This window comes from Strongylocentrotus purpuratus, unplaced genomic scaffold, assembly GCF_000002235.5.
Source record: "Strongylocentrotus purpuratus isolate Spur 01 unplaced genomic scaffold, Spur_5.0 spur5_scaffold_10, whole genome shotgun sequence".
In the NCBI taxonomy this organism is placed as follows: Eukaryota; Metazoa; Echinodermata; class Echinoidea; order Camarodonta; family Strongylocentrotidae; genus Strongylocentrotus; species Strongylocentrotus purpuratus.
Genome location: NW_022145595.1, coordinates 9208177 through 9226141, shown reverse-complemented (window position 1 = coordinate 9226141; position 17965 = coordinate 9208177). Strand labels below are relative to the sequence as shown.

General features: G+C 40.6%; 3 protein-coding genes across 4 annotated transcripts; 2 read left to right on the top strand and 1 right to left on the bottom strand.

Moving 5' to 3' along the window:
* Positions 1–1365: 1365 nt before the first annotated feature.
* On the bottom strand, positions 1366–3105 carry LOC756458. Its single transcript, XM_001195223.4, has one exon. It carries the CDS (start codon positions 2938–2940, stop codon positions 1366–1368), a length of 1575 nt encoding a protein of 524 aa, XP_001195223.3. The 5' UTR covers positions 2941–3105.
* Positions 3106–3391: 286 nt separating this feature from the next.
* Positions 3392–10752, top strand: LOC762610 (cation channel sperm-associated protein 3-like). The gene is made up of 8 exons (XM_030980089.1): positions 3392–3610; positions 4649–4854; positions 5616–5688; positions 6026–6214; positions 7588–7773; positions 8262–8333; positions 8700–8857; positions 10193–10752. The coding sequence occupies exons 1-8, from the start codon at positions 3392–3394 to the stop codon at positions 10272–10274; spliced, it is 1185 nt and encodes a 394-aa protein (XP_030835949.1). The 3' UTR covers positions 10275–10752.
* A 963-nt stretch (positions 10753–11715) lies between these two features.
* LOC100892754 (uncharacterized protein FAM241B) lies at positions 11716–14051 on the top strand. Of its 2 annotated transcripts, XR_004063019.1 has the most exons (4): positions 11716–12137; positions 13199–13619; positions 13731–13783; positions 13865–14051. XR_004063019.1 is itself a non-coding variant. In XM_003723577.3 (3 exons), the coding sequence occupies exons 1-2, from the start codon at positions 12036–12038 to the stop codon at positions 13604–13606; spliced, it is 510 nt and encodes a 169-aa protein (XP_003723625.2). In that variant the 5' UTR covers positions 11716–12035; the 3' UTR covers positions 13607–13619; positions 13731–14051. The 2 variants fall into 2 exon arrangements, 1 of the variants encoding a protein (XP_003723625.2); XM_003723577.3 differs by having other exon boundaries at positions 13731–14051.
* Positions 14052–17965: the final 3914 nt, after the last annotated feature.

Sequence of the window (17965 nt, the reverse complement as noted above, 5' to 3'; positions counted from 1 at the left end):
CTTTTTACTTTAACACGTGCTCCTGTTCTTTTGTAATAAGTGTCCTTTTCACTTCGGATAACTGCCCCCATTTCTTTTCACCATAACATGTGCCCCTAATTTAAAGTGACTTAGAGCAACTTTTTCTTTAATTTCACTCAAAACTTGCTCGCTACACTCGCTCGCACTTAAAGTTAATATCACTATTTTTCTTATTAAAGGTTTTTTTTGTTGCTTCAAACCACACCAGGTTTTTCCCCCTCAAAAAGCGCACAAATCTTAAACTTTTGCTCGCTCGCTCGCTCGCTCGCTCGCTCGGGGTCCCAACTACCTGGGAGCTTTTAAATTGATGACTTCCTTTTTTCGAGCTCTCAATTAATTATGCCGTCCTCGAATCTATAAAAAATAATATACACCTCCCCCCCCCCCCCCGATCGCCTGCCTTTAGTTTCCCCAGAACTCTCTCTCTCTCTCTTTAGCTATTTTGTCTCCATTCAGCTCTATCCCTCTTAACATTATTACTTCCTCACTCTCTCCTTCTCTCTCTCGTTCGCTCTCTCTCTCTCTCTCTCTCTCTCTCTCTTCCCATCTAAAGATTATTACTCCCCCAAATCCAACCCTCTCTCTCTCCCTCTCCCCCTTTCTCTCTAACCATCGTTGTCCAGTAATCGCCACAAAACCCTCTTTATCATATCTTATCATCATCATCATCCTCGTCATCAAAATCACTAACGTTCTCTCTCTGTCATTATTTTGATAAGGAGAGGGAGCATTAATGTTTCACTCTTCCTTATCCTTTTCATGTCATCGCCCCGTTATCGCTCTCATTGCTTTAATACTCACATATACATGTACATTTGTGTTTTTTTTTTAAATAATTTGTCTTCTTTCATTCAGTTACGTCATCCTATTATCTCTTTGCAAAAGGCCTACAACCTTTTGATTAAATTTCTTAATACCTTTCATAACACAAAATGCATCATGGCAATAAATGAACACCAGACCAAGATTGTAACAAAAATCAAAACAGTAATCAAAACAGTATACGTTGATTCATTTCCATTATTCATGTTCCGTTGATCACATAAGCACATAATCTTTTTTCTTCCCTTTTTCACCCATTTATAATGTTCACACTCTGTAGCCTACAGTAAATACTTTTCAAATACTTTCGGCAGTGAAAGGTAGTCAGCATCCAGCTCACGTTATTTTCATTTGGTCCTATGTATTGGTTGACGTTGTCAATTTAATCCATTATACTTCAGCTTCAGAGTCAAGACTTTAGCGATTCTAAAGGTGTATCTATCAATTTTAGTTGGTCCCCATCACTTGTTTAGTATTAATATTTTGGCAATACCAAACCATGACGTTTCTCCCTTCGACAATTCAAGTATTCCGAAGAGGAATCGAATGCTGAAAGGCATATCCTTGATATACATGAGGCGTGTTTCGACCTTTAAGCGTTGCCTTCGGACCGCTGAAACGACCCTTGACAGTCTGGTTCATCTTGATGGTGTATGAATTCGGGGCGGCACCGACACACCTTGCCTTCCTTTTGGGTCTGGCCGTCATGCTGTACTTCGGCCCGGAATCCGTGTCGAGATTTGGTGTGTATGCAGTCGGGGCAGGACCATCCCTGCGCTTGTCTGGGCGATCACACCGTGCAGCCATGGAGTAACTGGGCGCTCTCTTACCGTCAGGTTTATGCGGGTCCCGGATGTTGTAGTGGTTGGGGCCTGGTCCGTCGACAACAGAGCTCTTGGCGGGCTTAGTTCGCCTGCCCATGGAGTGTGCGGGAGCATCATTCTTCGTGAAGGCACGAGGTCTGAGGTACGTTCCAGGTCCAGGTGTGTCTTCGGGCAGTGGGTAGGCGACTGGATACTTGCACACGCTCCGGAAGGAATACCTAGGAGCCTTCCTCATGGCCTTGTCCGTGATACTGTAATGCGTTGGACCAGGAGTAGAGTCATTTTCTGACTCAAACGGTCTGTATGTCATGGTAGCAAAAGGAGCATCGGAATTTTTCATGGAGTCGCGGAAAAAATACGAATTAGGGCTTGGTCCAAATGTTTTGGGTTCATACGATGGTCGGCTACGGATCGACATCGCCAGCCCTTTGCCGATCTTGCTTCCAACGTTGTAAGAGTTTGGGGCAGGAGTCCTACTCGATACCTGCCAATCGGCACGAAGCCGTTTTGCCAGTGAATATCCCGACTTGGTAGAGGAGTCTTTGACGCTGTAGGCTGCCGGACCCGGGCCAAGCGATTCGCCTTGAACAGCTCGTCTCTGCTGGTTGAGAATTCCAAATGATTTACATTTCCCTTTATCAGTTATCTTTGGAAAGTATGCATTCGGGCCTGGAGTGGGAAGACCATTTGTCGCTGTTCCCGAAGAAAGTGCATTACTCGGATGGCCCACGTTTGCTCCAGGTCGATGCCTTGAGGAGATGCTAGGTTTCGGTGCATGTTTGCCAGTGTTTAGGTAAGACACATTGATATTAGCAGGTCCAATAGTGTTCCCACGGTCTTGTATTTCTTCTGTGATCATAGTCGTGCCTTTCTCCTTCAAGGTGACGGTTTTGATCTTCCATACTAAATCTCCAGACGTGTTGTAGTCACCTGGACCAGGGGCTTTCTTCCTGGTATTGGTCTTGCTACGTCCTACTATGGAATACTGAGGAGCGGCTCGTTGCGTGATCTGGTGCCTTGGCATGAGGTCTCCAGGGCCCGGGCTGGGAAAGGCATGTTGCGTCAGTGGCTTGCCCCCCTTGGGAACGATGTAATCACCCATGGCTGTACGGGTGTGCACAGGTCTGGTTTCGAGTGGAAAGGTGTTTTCTGTGCCATCTTCACCTGACATATGAGTAACGTCTCCCGGCCTGCTTGGTAGCCCTCGTTTTGTTGTCTTCGAAAGCCCCTTTACCTGACTTTCCTCATCAATAGATTCCTCAATAGTCTCCATCGTAGGTTTAGTCGATGATGGTGATGATGTTAATGCAACTACTTGGATGCTAATTATTTACAGGGCTAAATGAGAACCCCGGTTCGTTGTAATTTTTTTTTACTGAGCTTTACACATATTTTCATTCATAACAATTATTAAGGAAATGATAGCGCGCTCTGCGCGTCCACTGGAAACGCGTTGCATGCCTGCAATAGCACCACATTCCTTTTGCGCATCTTGCACACTGCGCGCGCGTGCGTGTCTGTGTAAAATTACTTTTGCTGTGCGCGCGCACCCCTAATTTGATCAGTTAAAAACGTCGTCCACATGGTGCAAGTGCAATATCAATGGATTGATTACATAACGATCTGGAAAAAAGAAGGAAAAACTAAGAAGAACAAGAACTGATTGCTTCGGATAAAACACTGTAGGCTATTTGATTCCATTCGGTGAAAAGGAATGCGCCATCATGCACGAGTCCGAGTCATCAGATAGTCTTCCGAGCCGACAGGACAGTGACTTGATCATCGATGACGAGGGCGAAATCAAGAGGTGGGTCCGGCCCGACTTCCAATTCCATCACTTCATCCAACGATTGACAGAGTCCAACTGGTTCAACACCATCATCATGTTTACCATCGTGATGAACGCGGTGACGATGGCCGTCGAGACCGGTGACACGATTAAGGTTACTTCGACATTTTTGTTCAATGATTTAGTTTTGTTTCTCTCTTTCTGTTTGTGTGTGTAAATTTATTTTTTCTTGGGGGTATTATCACAGTTGATATTATAACCGAATGTTATCGTGAACAAATATATGACGAAAGGGTGACAAGAGGGTGACGAATGTTGGCTGACAAAATATTTGACACAATTTGGCAACGTAACACTGTAACATGGTGATGAACATATAGGGTGACGAAACTGATAAACCGAAGGTGACGAAACCGACGAACTTAAGGTGACGAAACTGACGAATTCAAGGTGACGAAACACAATGCTATGACGAGCTTGGAATGACGAAACATAAGGCGGTAAAATGTAGAGGTTTTGTGGTCTGGTGGATAAGTCACCCCACTGCAGATCACAAGGTACATGGTCCAAATCCCGCCGCGGCATTAATGTTCATTGGCAAGACGTTAATCTAGTACATGTACATTTGCCACCCTCCACCCAGGTGTAAATGGGTACCTGATATGCTTGAGCGCTAGTAATTTTGGCAGTTAAGCTACAACCAGGGTAATGTGTGTCCAGCGCCATATACCTGCGCTATATAAATATTCATATTATTCAAAAAATACAGATTTCACAATGAATTTAATGCACTGAGCCAATGATGAGTGATTGGTTGAAGTATTAAATTTCAGACCCAAACATTACACGTTTTCCTAACCCTCTTTATATTAAGGCAACCTAAATCTCAATCGCAACACAAATTCTGATCTTAGATAATTATAAGCCGAAGCAAATGTCGACGGAGCAAAATGTCTGATTACACATTCTATTCCATATCTTAAAGAACATAATTTTTACTATCTACAACTATACGAAAAACTTGCTGTCTCATAGTGAACATTTTTTCATTTGTGATAGACTTTCTATTCTTTTTAAAATCATACTTTAATTTGCTGTGGTTATTTCATCATTATGCAACTTTCGCTAAATGTTGTAAATGACCGAAATTACACATATTATTTCATTTTCTCAAAATGGTGTTTTGACGTAGGCCAAATACCGGACAGCTTTCGTGACTCTCGATGGGATATTCCTCGGAGTCTACACGGCTGAGTTTATTCTCAAGATCTACGCCGAGCCAATCAAATACTTCTACAGCGCTTACAACCTTTTCGACTTTTTAGTCCTCCTCATCTCATTTGTACAGGTAATATTCTCTTGTAAATCATTTCCACATCGGTGGCGGATTCAGGGGGCGTCATAGCCCCCCCCCCCCTCTCTCTCTCTCTCTCTCTCTCTCTGTATTTGTGTGTCTTCATTATTATCGTAATGTTTAATATTATCATTGTGATTATTATTATCATCATTATAATTATTACTGTTGTTGTTGTTGTTATCATCATTATCATCATCATCATCATCATTACCACCACCACCACCCCACATTCTCCTTTTCCTGTTTGTTCCTTCAATAACTCTGAAGATCAGTTTGAATAATACTGTACCACAAAAAGCTGAGTTGAGAAACGAAAGAGTATCAAGCAGATCCAAGAGAGGCACGAGTAGAGTGATTCGTAGGTACACGCTCGAAATTAATGATGGATGCAGTGAAGAAGATTTTCCTCGTCCTTCGATAAGGAGAAGTCTAGGAAGAGGGGAATACGGGACCCGTTCACAAGCCTTTTTTCAATGAAAAAAAAAAAATCAGTGACAAATCTGCTGATAACCAATCAGAAGCAAAGATTTCAGTAGCTTATAACAAAAACTGTCATTTGGCACTGATGACAAGTTTTGTGAAACAACCCCTGACTGAACAAATGTGTCAATATTTGTCCATCATCATTATACATAATCTCTACCTCTGACTACACTCTATCTCTCAGTATTATCTCACTGTCTCGTCCCTGTCCCTTTCTCTCTCTAGCTCTACCAGCATTATTTTACCTTTCTACCTCTCTTTGAATATGCATATAGATTTTCTTAGGTCAGATACAGACGACCCAGGGTCCAAATCTGAGCGCTTTGCGGACGCTCCGAGCACTCCGAACTCTTAGAACTCTTCGGACAGTGTCCTTTGTTAAAGGTCTTCAGGTATTAACATCTTCTTCTTTTTCTACTTTTCCTTCTTCACCTTCTCCTACTTATCATTACTATATTATTTTCTTTACCCTTTATTCTATTTTTTCTCAAATTCATTGTACGTCTTTAGAATCTCTTACTATACTGCTCCGTTTTCGCCTCGTATAATACCTTTTTAATTCAAACCTACTATATTATGTTACTCAGTACGGGAGCCTATTCACATACAAGCTATGCTTTTTTATTTAGGCTCCCCATATTTTACATCGCCTGTCATATCTATATATTTCGAAACTTCTTACCTATATTCCGTACATTATATTTGACACATTCTCCCTTTGTCTACCAGGTTCTCGTTACCGCTCTGCTGGACACCTTGCGTAACTCTGTCTTCAACGTGATCCTCCTCCTACTCCTCCTCATGTTCCTCTTCGCAATCATGGGCTACTACATCTTCGGCTACAAGGAAGGCATGTCAGACAAGGAGCACTGGGGCGACTTGCCCACAGCCATGCTTACTCTCTTTACATTGGTTACTGTGAGTAACCAGGCGCGGATCCAGGATTTCTTAGGGGAGGGGGCCCAACATTTTTTTTTTTTTGCTCCCGAAAATTTGAAAATCACGCCGGCCGAAAAGTCGCTCAGTGGGGGGGGGGGGGGGGGGGGGGGGTGTACAGAGCACAATTTTTTTTTTTTTTTTTTTTATCCTAAAAAAAAAATTCAATTTGCACCCAACCCCCCAAAAAGGTAAAAATCACGTGATTTTACATGATTTTTTTTCTCAAGGGGGGGGGGGGATCCGCCACTGTGAGTAACAATTACTTTCATTGCAATCTCTGATTGACTTTGGCGATCATGCTGTTCCACAACCCTTGGCTCCTAGCCTTCTCTATAAGCACCTCCCGGTTCTTTCGCTCAATTTTCCCTGTCAAAGCAAGATTCTCTAGGCCTTCTTTACGTGTAATGTGACCCATGAACTTCAACTTCTTTTGCACTCCAGCTCTTCTTATAACTTCCTCATTACTAACTTTGTCAGTCCAAGGGATTTTCACCATTCTTCTTAAAAACTACATTTCGCAATTTTCCAAACGCTTTTAGTATCAGACGCTACGATCCAGGTTTCACTACCATAGATAAGTACTGGGTAAATGTAACAATTCAGTACTCTTATTCTGGTCCTCATATACTCATTGTGCGATTTGTCAGAATTGCAATAACACGTGTAAAATCTAGCTTTTCATCGGTTACAATAAAACAACCGCTTTAATAAATGTACAAGCACATGTTGGAAAAAGCTCTTGGGCAATTTTGCCTCTACCATGCTGACTCACTTGATTGGCGAATCCAAATTAATCTCGATCTAAATACAGTCATGTATGTCCAAATTGCTACTATACTATCGATCGTCCAATATTTTATTTATATCAAAGCTCTCTTGGTCTTTTAAAATGTCCTTCCGCGCATTTTTTTTTCTTTCTTAGCCTAGTCATCTATAGGCCCTACCCTAGACCGAAACGGTATATCTGTAACGAAAATAATTGTTTTTCTAATATAGTCATATGTCTTCAACGATCATCATCTTGTTATAATATAGTCATAATATGCAGGGCCGTAGCCAGAGTTTGGTGGTTGGAGGGGGAGGGGGGGGGGGGGCACATACATGTAATTGATCGACGTCCGTCCTGGGGAGGGCCCAAAAAAGTTCAACCGATCTTGGAAATTTTTAGGGGGCACATCCCCCCCCCCCCCCCCCCCCCCCCGCCGTGGCTACGGGCCTGATAATATGTCTTTGACGGTCATCATGCATCTTGCGGCAGAAATAGAAAAAGAAAGAATTATGTACTGACCGTCCGATTGTATATTTCCGGTAGGAATAAAATTATGATTGATTACATTGTTTCTGTATCCGAGGTGGAAGGGTGGACGGACGTACAGGCTGAACTGGACAAACTGACGGAGATGTCCCGGATATACACCATCATCTTCATTATCCTCGGCCATTTCATCTTCACCAATGTCTTCATCGGAATGATCATCATGAATATTCATGAGGCCACCGAGGCCTACCAGCATGATCAGATGGTGGAACGAGAATTGGTAACAATAAAGTTTGTAATATTTAGATGCTTTCCTGTAGCTGTTATAATGTTGCAGGGGCGTGTCGTTTCTTGGAGGGGCGGAAGGGGTAGTAGCCTCCCGGTAAATTCCCGGTAATGTCTCACACAGCCCTGAAGATACATTGACAACATATAGTGTTTTTTTAAAGCACCAATTCGTAATAATTTGGCTGTATTTGCAATAATATTAAAGGCTGAATGATCTTGATGATTTCCCTATAACAAGTAGAAGGAGCGTCCGTCGGGGGGACAAGATGGCAACCCCCCCCCCCCCTGATTTGATGGAGGCGTAATTGTGTTTAGCTAATGCCCCTGCTGCCATAAACAAGAAAATCGATCGACAGCATAACGCTGCTGAGATTTTGGAGCACTTATTCGTATAAAATTAGACACGCGATATATCTTTATTGGATGAGGGTAACAGACTTCTGTGTTTTGTTATTCATTCTTTTATTTTATTTTCTGTAGACCATTCAACGGAAGAAAGAATACATGATAAGGAGGCAACACGAAGAAGTCAGACTGATGCTCGAAAAACAGGTACAACTTTTTATGTTGTTCATTCCGCTGTTGAAGTTTTTGTTTTCGTTGTTTTCCACTTCTTTTTTCTTCATTTTCTAATTATAAAGCTAATAACGGTTGTTGCAAAATCAATGTGAGTTTTTTAACCTATCTTTTTTTTTTCTTCCTCTTGACCTCTCGATATCGTGTCATACCTCTGTATTTCGGGCTTTATATCGGTCGCTCTCTCTCTCTCTCTCTCTCTCTCTCTCTCCCTCTCTCTCTCTCCCTCTCCCCTCTCTCTTTCTCTCTCCCTCCCTCTCCCCCTCTCTCTCACTCCCTCCCTCTTTCTCTCCCTTTCTCTCGCTCCCTCTATACCCCCTCTCTCTCTCTTTCTTTCAACAGAATCAAGGCGACTATAAGGATTTTTACGATATGGTGAAGGAGTTCCAGGGAACGTTACGTCACGACGACTACACCCTCTCGCTGGATCTAGCTACCAGTCTTCGATGGATCGAAGCATATATCACTACCCTTGACCATCAAGATAACACCATGTATAGGTAATAAGCAGGGCGTGGTCTATGGGGAAGGGATACGATGCAGTTCTATAGCTGGTGGTATACTGGTACGAAAAAGTGGCCATAGTCAGAGTAAATCTCGCTACTATTTCTTTGATGGCATACATTACTAGTACTATATGCTCATTCACAATCAGAACAACACCATGTATAGGTAGGAGGATAGGGCGTGGTTAATGGGGATGGGCGTGGTCTATGGAAAGGGGGTGACAGTGGAACATTGAAGTAGGCCTATACATCGTACCAGTTAAAAGGTATACGAAGAGATAACTAGAGTTGATGGACCATAATAGTTACCAGTCTACGATGGATCGAGGCGTACATAACGACACTTTACCATGAAGATAACACCATATAGGTAAGAGGGTAGGATGTGGCCTTTGGGGATGGGGGGGGGGGGGGGTGAAATTGGTAGCTAGCGGTATCAGCGGTGGTTCGGGGTATGAAGAAATGACTGCGTTCAATGTATTTCGAGCATGGTATCTTCCCGTAAGATTCTCCAGTTTTTCTTCCGTCTCCAAGTTGTTTTTCTCAAGTTCCTTTGTTCATTATTTTTTTTTACTAAATTCATATTTCTTCGTTGGTGACATAGTCTCTACAACTAATTCCTTCACTTACTGTTCTCTACATCAACAACTCCAAACTATCCACCACTCTCCCGATTGTCCAAGCTTCAGCACCATACAATCCGGGCATACAAAACATGGGCCCCGTCTTACAAAGAGTTAATATTATATTGCAACTTATTTGCGATTAATATCAATCGCAACTATGGACATAAGGGACTGCAAACTTGCGATTGATTTGGATCAATCATAACTCTTTGAATGACGGGGCCCAGAGGTGTACGATCCGGTTTTTGATACGGTTGTATACCATTGGCAGGAGTATTTTCTGTAATCGAATTGTCATTTGAATGGGACTAGTTTTCAGATTATCAAAAGATGTAAATTGTAAATTGTGGGATGATTTTTTTCATTTTAATATATTTGTATACATTATTTTAACAACAAAAGTACTCATGCTCTTACCAGGTTTTGTAATTTTTCAAATATATGAACAGTAATTTTTGTATATTTCGCCCAACTTACGTTTCTTGAGAAAGTGGCCTTTAAAGCCACATCTAAAAATATTCGACAAAGGCATTAAGCTACCAGTAGGCCTACATATAGCTTTCCTTTTTGAGTTACGAAAAACACGAAAAACATCAAGTTTATAAGGGATATGAATAATTTAGTTGTTAATTGTGTATATATTTAGCGCCAATCACAACACACGGTTACCTAATTTCTCGGATTGTCATTCTCAATTTTCTAGACTTCAACAGCTTCACTTTGAGATGTGCAACTTACTGGCCATGGCTCTCGAGAAGAAACTCAAGGAACGATATGGACTGTGAATCTACTACAGTGGCGTATCCCATTTCTCTCCGCGGGGGTCGTGTAGGGGCGGCACATTTCTGACCAAAAGTGCTGATAAGCAAAAGAAAGACCAAATTAAACTTAAAGATTCTCACCTTATTTTGTGCATACGACTTGTATTTAAAATCTCTTGTACAAAATGAATAATTGTACACTAATTATAATGTGGTGTATGCAGAGTAAATATGGGCCAGATTTGATTAGACCCAAAGGGCGATGCATGCCCCTTGTGCCCCCTCTCCCGATCCGATCCGCTATGGAAAACCTTCATGGCAGTTGTGTATACCGGAGATGGAACTTGGAAACACACTGGATCTTTCATCCACGTACAAGTTTCTCCCGAGTGTGCTTGCGCTTCTCGTGTATATTTTCCATCTCTTTGGGATGGCAATCACCCGATTAAATTCAATGTGTTAGTGTTAGAACTACTTTTATTTGGCCCCCGCTAATGTGAAAATCGCGCCGACCGATATTTCGTTCTGTGGGGGGGGGGGGGGGGGGTAAGAAATGAGGGGGGATTAACCCACTTACGATTTCTTTCTTTACTTCTTTCTTCTTTTATTTAGATAGGCCTACTAACCCTTGTACGTAACACTCTATTCTCCTACATACTCCTATAAAGGCGTCATGACCCCCCCCCTCCCCCCCCCCCCCCCCCTTTTCAGCTGCTATCGACTCAAGCATTTATGTATAATTATGATAGTTGGCCTTTGCATTTATCTTGATTCTTTTACTTACCTCCACATACTTTCAAGTTTTCAATTATATATATTATATGCATTTGTATTTCTGTGTATTTCAGTTGTCACTCTTTTGTAAATCAGTTATATTATATATTATTATTGTTATTTGAATGTTTTGTATTTGATTTATCAATAAATGCAGAAACATCTGCTTTAAAAAAAAGTAGAAACGTTTTTGCACAGACTTTCAAGTTTTCCATAATATATATGCATTTGTATATGTGTGTGTATTTCAGTTGTCACTCTTTTGTAAATCAGTTATATTATATATTATTATCGTTATTTAAATGTTTTGTATTTGATTTATCAATAAATGCAGAAACATCTGCTTTAAAAAAATGTAGAAGCGTTTTTGCACAGGCCCGCCATTATAGTTAATTTTCCTAATTTTTTTGTTATAATAATTTTTTTAAATACTTATTGCAACCAAAATGTTGGATTTCTTTTTCATTCGTAGCTCTTTACCCTACAAAATAATGATGAATAATTTCATGACCGGAATTTGCAGATCTAAATTATTATAGTTTGAGCCATGTTCTCTTTAAATTTCTTCCTTTTTTGGACGTTGTGTCAAGCCATGTTGCATGGCCTTCTAATTCTCCGATCTCCTTCATTAGCTAAAAGGGGGCGTGGTCAAACATTTACTTATTTACACGTCATTTTGATAGTCTTTTATTCCATACCGTAATCGTGCAACTGTGTTTGCTCATGTTTCGTGCTCTCAATTTCCTAGATTTCTTTCATTTTGTGTGAGTTTTCTATGAAATACGAAGGCCATTAATTGCTTAAACTGTGTAAATTAAGATTGGACTATGATAGCAATGGGAAACTGACAGCTGTTGGAGAAAACGAGTGACTCGGAAACACATCGCTTTAATTCGGTCCCACATATTGCCGTTTGTGCTGCAAAAGTCGATTACATTTACATCAGTAGATGTCTAGAACTTAGAAGAAGAAGAAATTGTATAGAATTGACCACTTATTCTAGTGTAAATCATGGTACGGATACTAGCGAGCGGAGAGATTGTTCAAGACGAGGATCCAAGAGCACAAGCGTCAGGAAACCGACAATCAGGGTCAGGATCGTCTAGACAAATGGTGATTAATCGATGTGAATTTATTAAACTAGACCCCTAGTAACTAAGATGTAGACATTCGGTATCTTCAAATATGTGACCCTGCTGTCCCGGCCCCCCACTCCGGGGTCGGAATGACCACATGCGTGTTACCAAAATGTCCGGTAAAGGGGTACTTTTCGTGCGACAAAGTCCGGCCCGAGAATTGTAAGAAAAGGGGGTGTATTTGACTTTCACCCGAAGATTTCCTTAAAAAGTGGGTGTTTTTTTCTTTTTTTCTCTCATCTCTTTGGAGTTTGGACTCCTGAGAAATTATTACAAATTTAGAAGGGTAAATTGAGCATTTTTCCGAATTTAGGGGGGTCTCCAAGGCAGGAAAAGCCCGCGAAAAGCCAGCGAAAGGGGGGGGGGGTTTCGGAAATGTTGGCAGTCCTCAGTCATAGGGGTGCTTTAAAAAAGAGGGAACAAGCATATGGTACCCTAAATAACACCGAGTGGGGGGGGGGGGGCGGGCCTGCTGTATATTCATGAAATTTTTAAAAATTTCTTATAATAGCTATAATATTATAGCACACAATCATGCCATGGCTTGGGAAAAGGAGCCAGCTTGTGTTGTAGTGTGCCAAGTTTTTCTGAGAGAATTTCTCCAAGCGCTGGTGTTTGCCAATGCTGGTATATTACTTTAAATTAATAAATATGTTTGTACTGCTTGTGTATTTTAAAAATTTGTCGCGATCAAGCAAGATTAAGAATTGTAGATAATGAATTATTAGCATAATAATCGTAGTATAGCAGAATACATGTTTTTAGAATCACCAGAAGTTAGTGTGTCTGCAAAATCGACGAGGTATCGGAGATGCAATATATTTATTGCTACCTGTATATATTGGTAAGACAACGGATATTTCGAAATCCTAAGGCCTTTTTACCTACTTGGTATAGTCATTTTAAACAATGTTAAAAATAAAACACACTGGGTCATGTCTTATTTCCTTCATGGCCTTTACACCATAACATTTTTTTTAAACGTAGTTACCTAGAGATACTATGGAATGCATTTGAAACGATCTTCTTCTATTTCAGGGAAGGATTCAGCATGACAACGACGCGGGCCAGCAAGGAGGTTATGGTGGAGCTTACGGAGGAGAAGGAGCTGGCGGAGGGGCTCATGGAGGTGGAGCAGGAGGAGGAGAAGGGATCTCCATCTTTCAAGTCCTGAATCAGAAATTGCTCGACCTCGGCATTCCTCGATGGTCGTTTGGGACGACGGTGATTGAACCCATCGTGACAGTTGGCTTTCTAGCTGCCTTGCTTCTTCTCGGAGTGAAGGGACTCTTTCTGGGAGCCGTGCTCTTTGCTGCTGTCAAATTCAGTGGAGGAATGGATGGTGGTATGGGGGACAATACCAGCAGGAATACCGGTGGTGGTGGGGGTAGGGGTGGAGGGAGGGGTGGGGTAGGGGTTTTGGTAGGACAACAGGTGGAAGATTGATTGGTAGAAGGAGGTGATGAGAGGAACCACACCCTAAGACTGAATTGAAATTAATCCTCTATCCTAGCAGGGCTCGACACTTAAGGGGTAGGGGTAGGGGTGGAAGAATGATTGGTAAAAGGAGGTGATAAGAGGAACCACACCCTAAAACTGAATTGAAGTTAATCCTCCCAGCAGGGCTCGACACTTACAGCCGCCCGAGACACATGGGGCCCAAGATCTAAATTTGGACCCCCAAATTCTGAAATTTTTACATAGGGCTCATGCATACAGACCCTAAAAAGTTCAATCAAGACCACCATCCAAAAAGTCAGTGCGGAGCCCTGCCCTCAGTGCCATAAGTGGTTTGAACTGCCTAAAGTTTATCATTATATAGTCAAACCTGCTTTAGTGACCACCTGTCTACAACAATCCCAATTTTTGTTTCCCTAGAAAATGGTTTCTCTTTGAAACATGTACTAAAGGAACCTGTCTACAAAGACCACCTTCTGTGTTTCCCTTGGGCAGTCGCTATAGACAGGTTTGACTGTATCTACTATTTTTGGACTGAAAAAGGCCAGTGTTTTTTCCTGAAATCCAAAATGGGAACCTAAATTGATAACTGGATGGTGGTAAACTGATTATAGAAAAAATGAAAACGGAAGCCATGATTAATAATGTCAAAAGAAATCTTATCGTAAGAGATGTTTGTTACCTTATTGGCACCATGAAGAGTGAAATTACGTGGACATTGAATGATAGTCCTAAAAGAGGGATGATTCATCTGATTGCTAGAGTTATTTGATAAGAACAAAAAGTCTCGACAATGAAAGTCAAATCAGTGAGAAATAGCATTCCATTTTTATCATACAGAATATGATATATAATATCATATTGAAAAATCAATAGAGAAAATATAATTACTCTTTAAAAACATAGATAGGTTGTACAATTTATAATCTTTTGGACTGTACAATTGATATTACTGTGGCGTTGGAATGAGGTGTTTGATCATGGCATTTGTGACAGATGCCAGCAAAGCTAGCTGTGGTATGCTTGCTAGTTCACCAACACCACACCGAACCTGAAATCATGATTTTCCCAATCTCAAGGGGCTGGTGTTGGTGAATAGGACAATTACACGTTAGTCATCAACACCAATTGTGAGCATCAGTTCAGTAGATGATATTCAACACCAGCCCTCAACACAGACTACCGAAAATCCATCATATTTTCTGAGGTCGACCTCAACACCAGCACGACTTTAAGTTTGGCGTTGTGGCTGGTGTTAGTGTTCTCACAACACCAGCACCAGCTTTCAACATCAAACTTAAAATCACCCACTGTGAGTGTGACACAAGTCAGATTATCTTCCTAGAGCTAAGGCTAGACTTTAGTTCCAGCCGTTTGAAAAAGTGCCTGGCTGGAATGTTCCCCAGGGAGTGGAGAATGTGCATACATTGTGTATCGGTAAGCCTGAATCCGATGACTGGGTAATAATATATGCTGTTTTCCTGTGGCTGTGACCTATTTCCTTTTGCAGGTATCTGATTTTTAAAATTTTGTGTGATCTGTCAAAAAAGGTGGCCCTTTAATAACCCCCTGGAACCCATTTCACAAAACTTGTCATCAGTGAGAAATGACAGTTTTTGTTATAAGCTACTGAAATCCTTGCTTCTGAATGGTTATCAGTAGATTTGTCACTGATTCTGTCATTGAAAAAGGCTTTGAGAAACGGGTCCGAGGTCTGTGGAGATGCAAAGGTCATCGGTTCAAGCCCCAGCATGGCCCTATAGTGTCTTTGGCAAGACATTAAACTACATTCGCTTCTCTTCATCCAGGGGGTTGTTTCAAAAAGACTAAGATCAACCTTAAGTTGGACTTAACTATGGCAGGCCCTTCATGCCACTATTTGCTCTCTCCGTTATGATCTTTAGTAATATTTTTTCCTTCAATATTGAATTATTAAAAATGTAATCTCTGTAGTGACCTTGATTTGTACGTCCCTTGAGAGACCAATGTCTGTAAAATGGTGAGAGAAAACAGTGGCATGAATGGCCTGCCATAGTCAAGTCCAACTTAAAGTCAATCTTAATCTTTGTGAAACACCCTCCTGGTCTGTGGAGATATGAAGGTCGTAGGTTCAAGCCCCAGCATGGCCCTAGTGTCCTTTGGCAAGAGATTAAACTTCATCCAGGTGTTAAATGGGTTTTATTGAATGGTTTATCAGAGTCAAAACAGTTTGGGGAAAAAAAAATTCACATTAGCAGTCAAAAGACTGAATCTGCTGAGAATGATCATTCTACCAGAAGGAAGGAATCCCTTAAATGTTGTAAGGTCCTAGATGAGTAGCATACCTATAGCTGGGGTAATATTGGAGTGCCTTGAGCACCTTGTGTGGTGTATTTAACAATACCCAACATTATCATTATTATTATTATTATGGGTATGTATTAGAAATTATATTAGCCTGTCTGATAACATGTCAATTATGAAATAGGATAATTTACTGAATTTGCAGGGCTAAATTATTGTATGTTGTACCTTTGTGACGTGTAATAATTATGTAATCATATTATATACGTATTGTCTCTGTTGAATGAATCATACAAAAATAAAACCATTCTCATAGTTACATGTACATTGTTACAGTCTATTTTAAATCAGTACAGTATTGATAGTATTCACACACTTTGCTAAACGGCATCAATAACATTTCACAGAGTAGGAAACTATCATGATAGTTACAAAGAAAATAAGCAAACGCTCAAAAAATGATCCTTAGTACAGTGTGTATTTTTCATTTGAATTGTCAGTCACTATTGCAGCATTTTTCAACCCTTTTTAGGAATTTAAATTTTCATTTCGCCCCAATCCCAAATTTATAGCAGACAATTTTTTTTCCATCACTCTTACATAATATATACACATAGGTGAAAGTACACATTTTTTTGCGTGGGGGTCGACACCTCTTGCCCCAAATGTTATTATCCACTTTTTAAAATATGCTCCCTCGCTTGCCAAAATTTGACACTTTTATTACAGAAAAAAAAAAATATATGTATGATGATTTGAAAATTATATAATCGTGCACCTCAATACCCGAATATAATGATATTCGATCAGCTCGATGCAGCGAGGTGCCCGAAGAGAGAGAGAGAGAGAGAGGAGGAAAAAAAAAAGAAGGAAGAGGAGAAGAAGAAAGGATGATGAAATGGAAGTTTTAAGAGTAAGATTGAGAGAAAGAAAAGTGAAAATCGGGTCACACAAATATTTGAGCTAAATATTTCATTTTGTATTTAATTATTTCTTCATGATATTTACAAGGAATGGTATGAATTAAACAAAGATGTTTTGTTCAATTTAATTTGTAAAAAAAAATGAAAAAATAAAAACCCTTATAGATGACCTAACAAAGATGACCTTACCCCCCCCCCCTCCCCCCAACGGAACGGAATGTCGATGGGTCAAATTTTCAGGACCCCCCCCCCCCCCAAAAAAAAAATGTCCTCTTACCCCCCCTCCCCCCCCCCCCTCCCCCGCTGTTCAGCGGCTGGCTGAGTCATTGCGATTTTTTTGAGACCCCCCCCCCCCAAAAAAAAAAGTGTCCTCTTACCCCCCCCCCCCCTGCTTATTTAGCGGCTGGCTGAGTCGTTGTGAAATTTTTGGCCCGATTTAAACCCCCCCCCCCCTTGAAAAAAATCCTGCGTACGCCACTGCCAGCATCCATCAACCACCTTATGGCAACCAGACAAATCATTATACCCGAGGGTCCTGTTCCTGTCATAGAAAGCAGAAATTAATAATTTGAAAATATGCAAACATTTTTTAATTCATCAAATTGTAAACAAGCTCATTGTGTCCATGTTAACCATTCAGTATCAAATAACCAAGCAAAACTCGAGCCAAATCCAAAAAAGGGTATTAAAGCTTATCGTCGTGATTGTATTCTCTACTTATTTCTTCTTTATATTTTATTTTAATTATGTAGTCTAATGTTTTTAATATTTTCGCTTGATAATAATTATTATGTCAGCTACGAATTGACAGTTTTGGTATACATCTTGGATGTATTATAGCAATAAATCCTGGGCACATGGCGTATTGCAAAAGATAAAAAAGAAAAGAAAGGGAAAGAAGAGAAAGAAAAGAAAAGAAAAGAAATGGAAAGATACTAAACAACAAGAAAAAAATAGAAGGAAACGAAAAGGAATTACATATACGTGTAAAAGGAAAGAAAGAAAAAGATACTAATAAAAATAGCTTAACTGAAAAGAAAAAATGTACACCACTACATCAAATTCGCCCTCCTCTAATTCGACACGCAATGATGCAATCAATCGAAATGTATATTACGTAAATAATGATAAATTGTTAAGT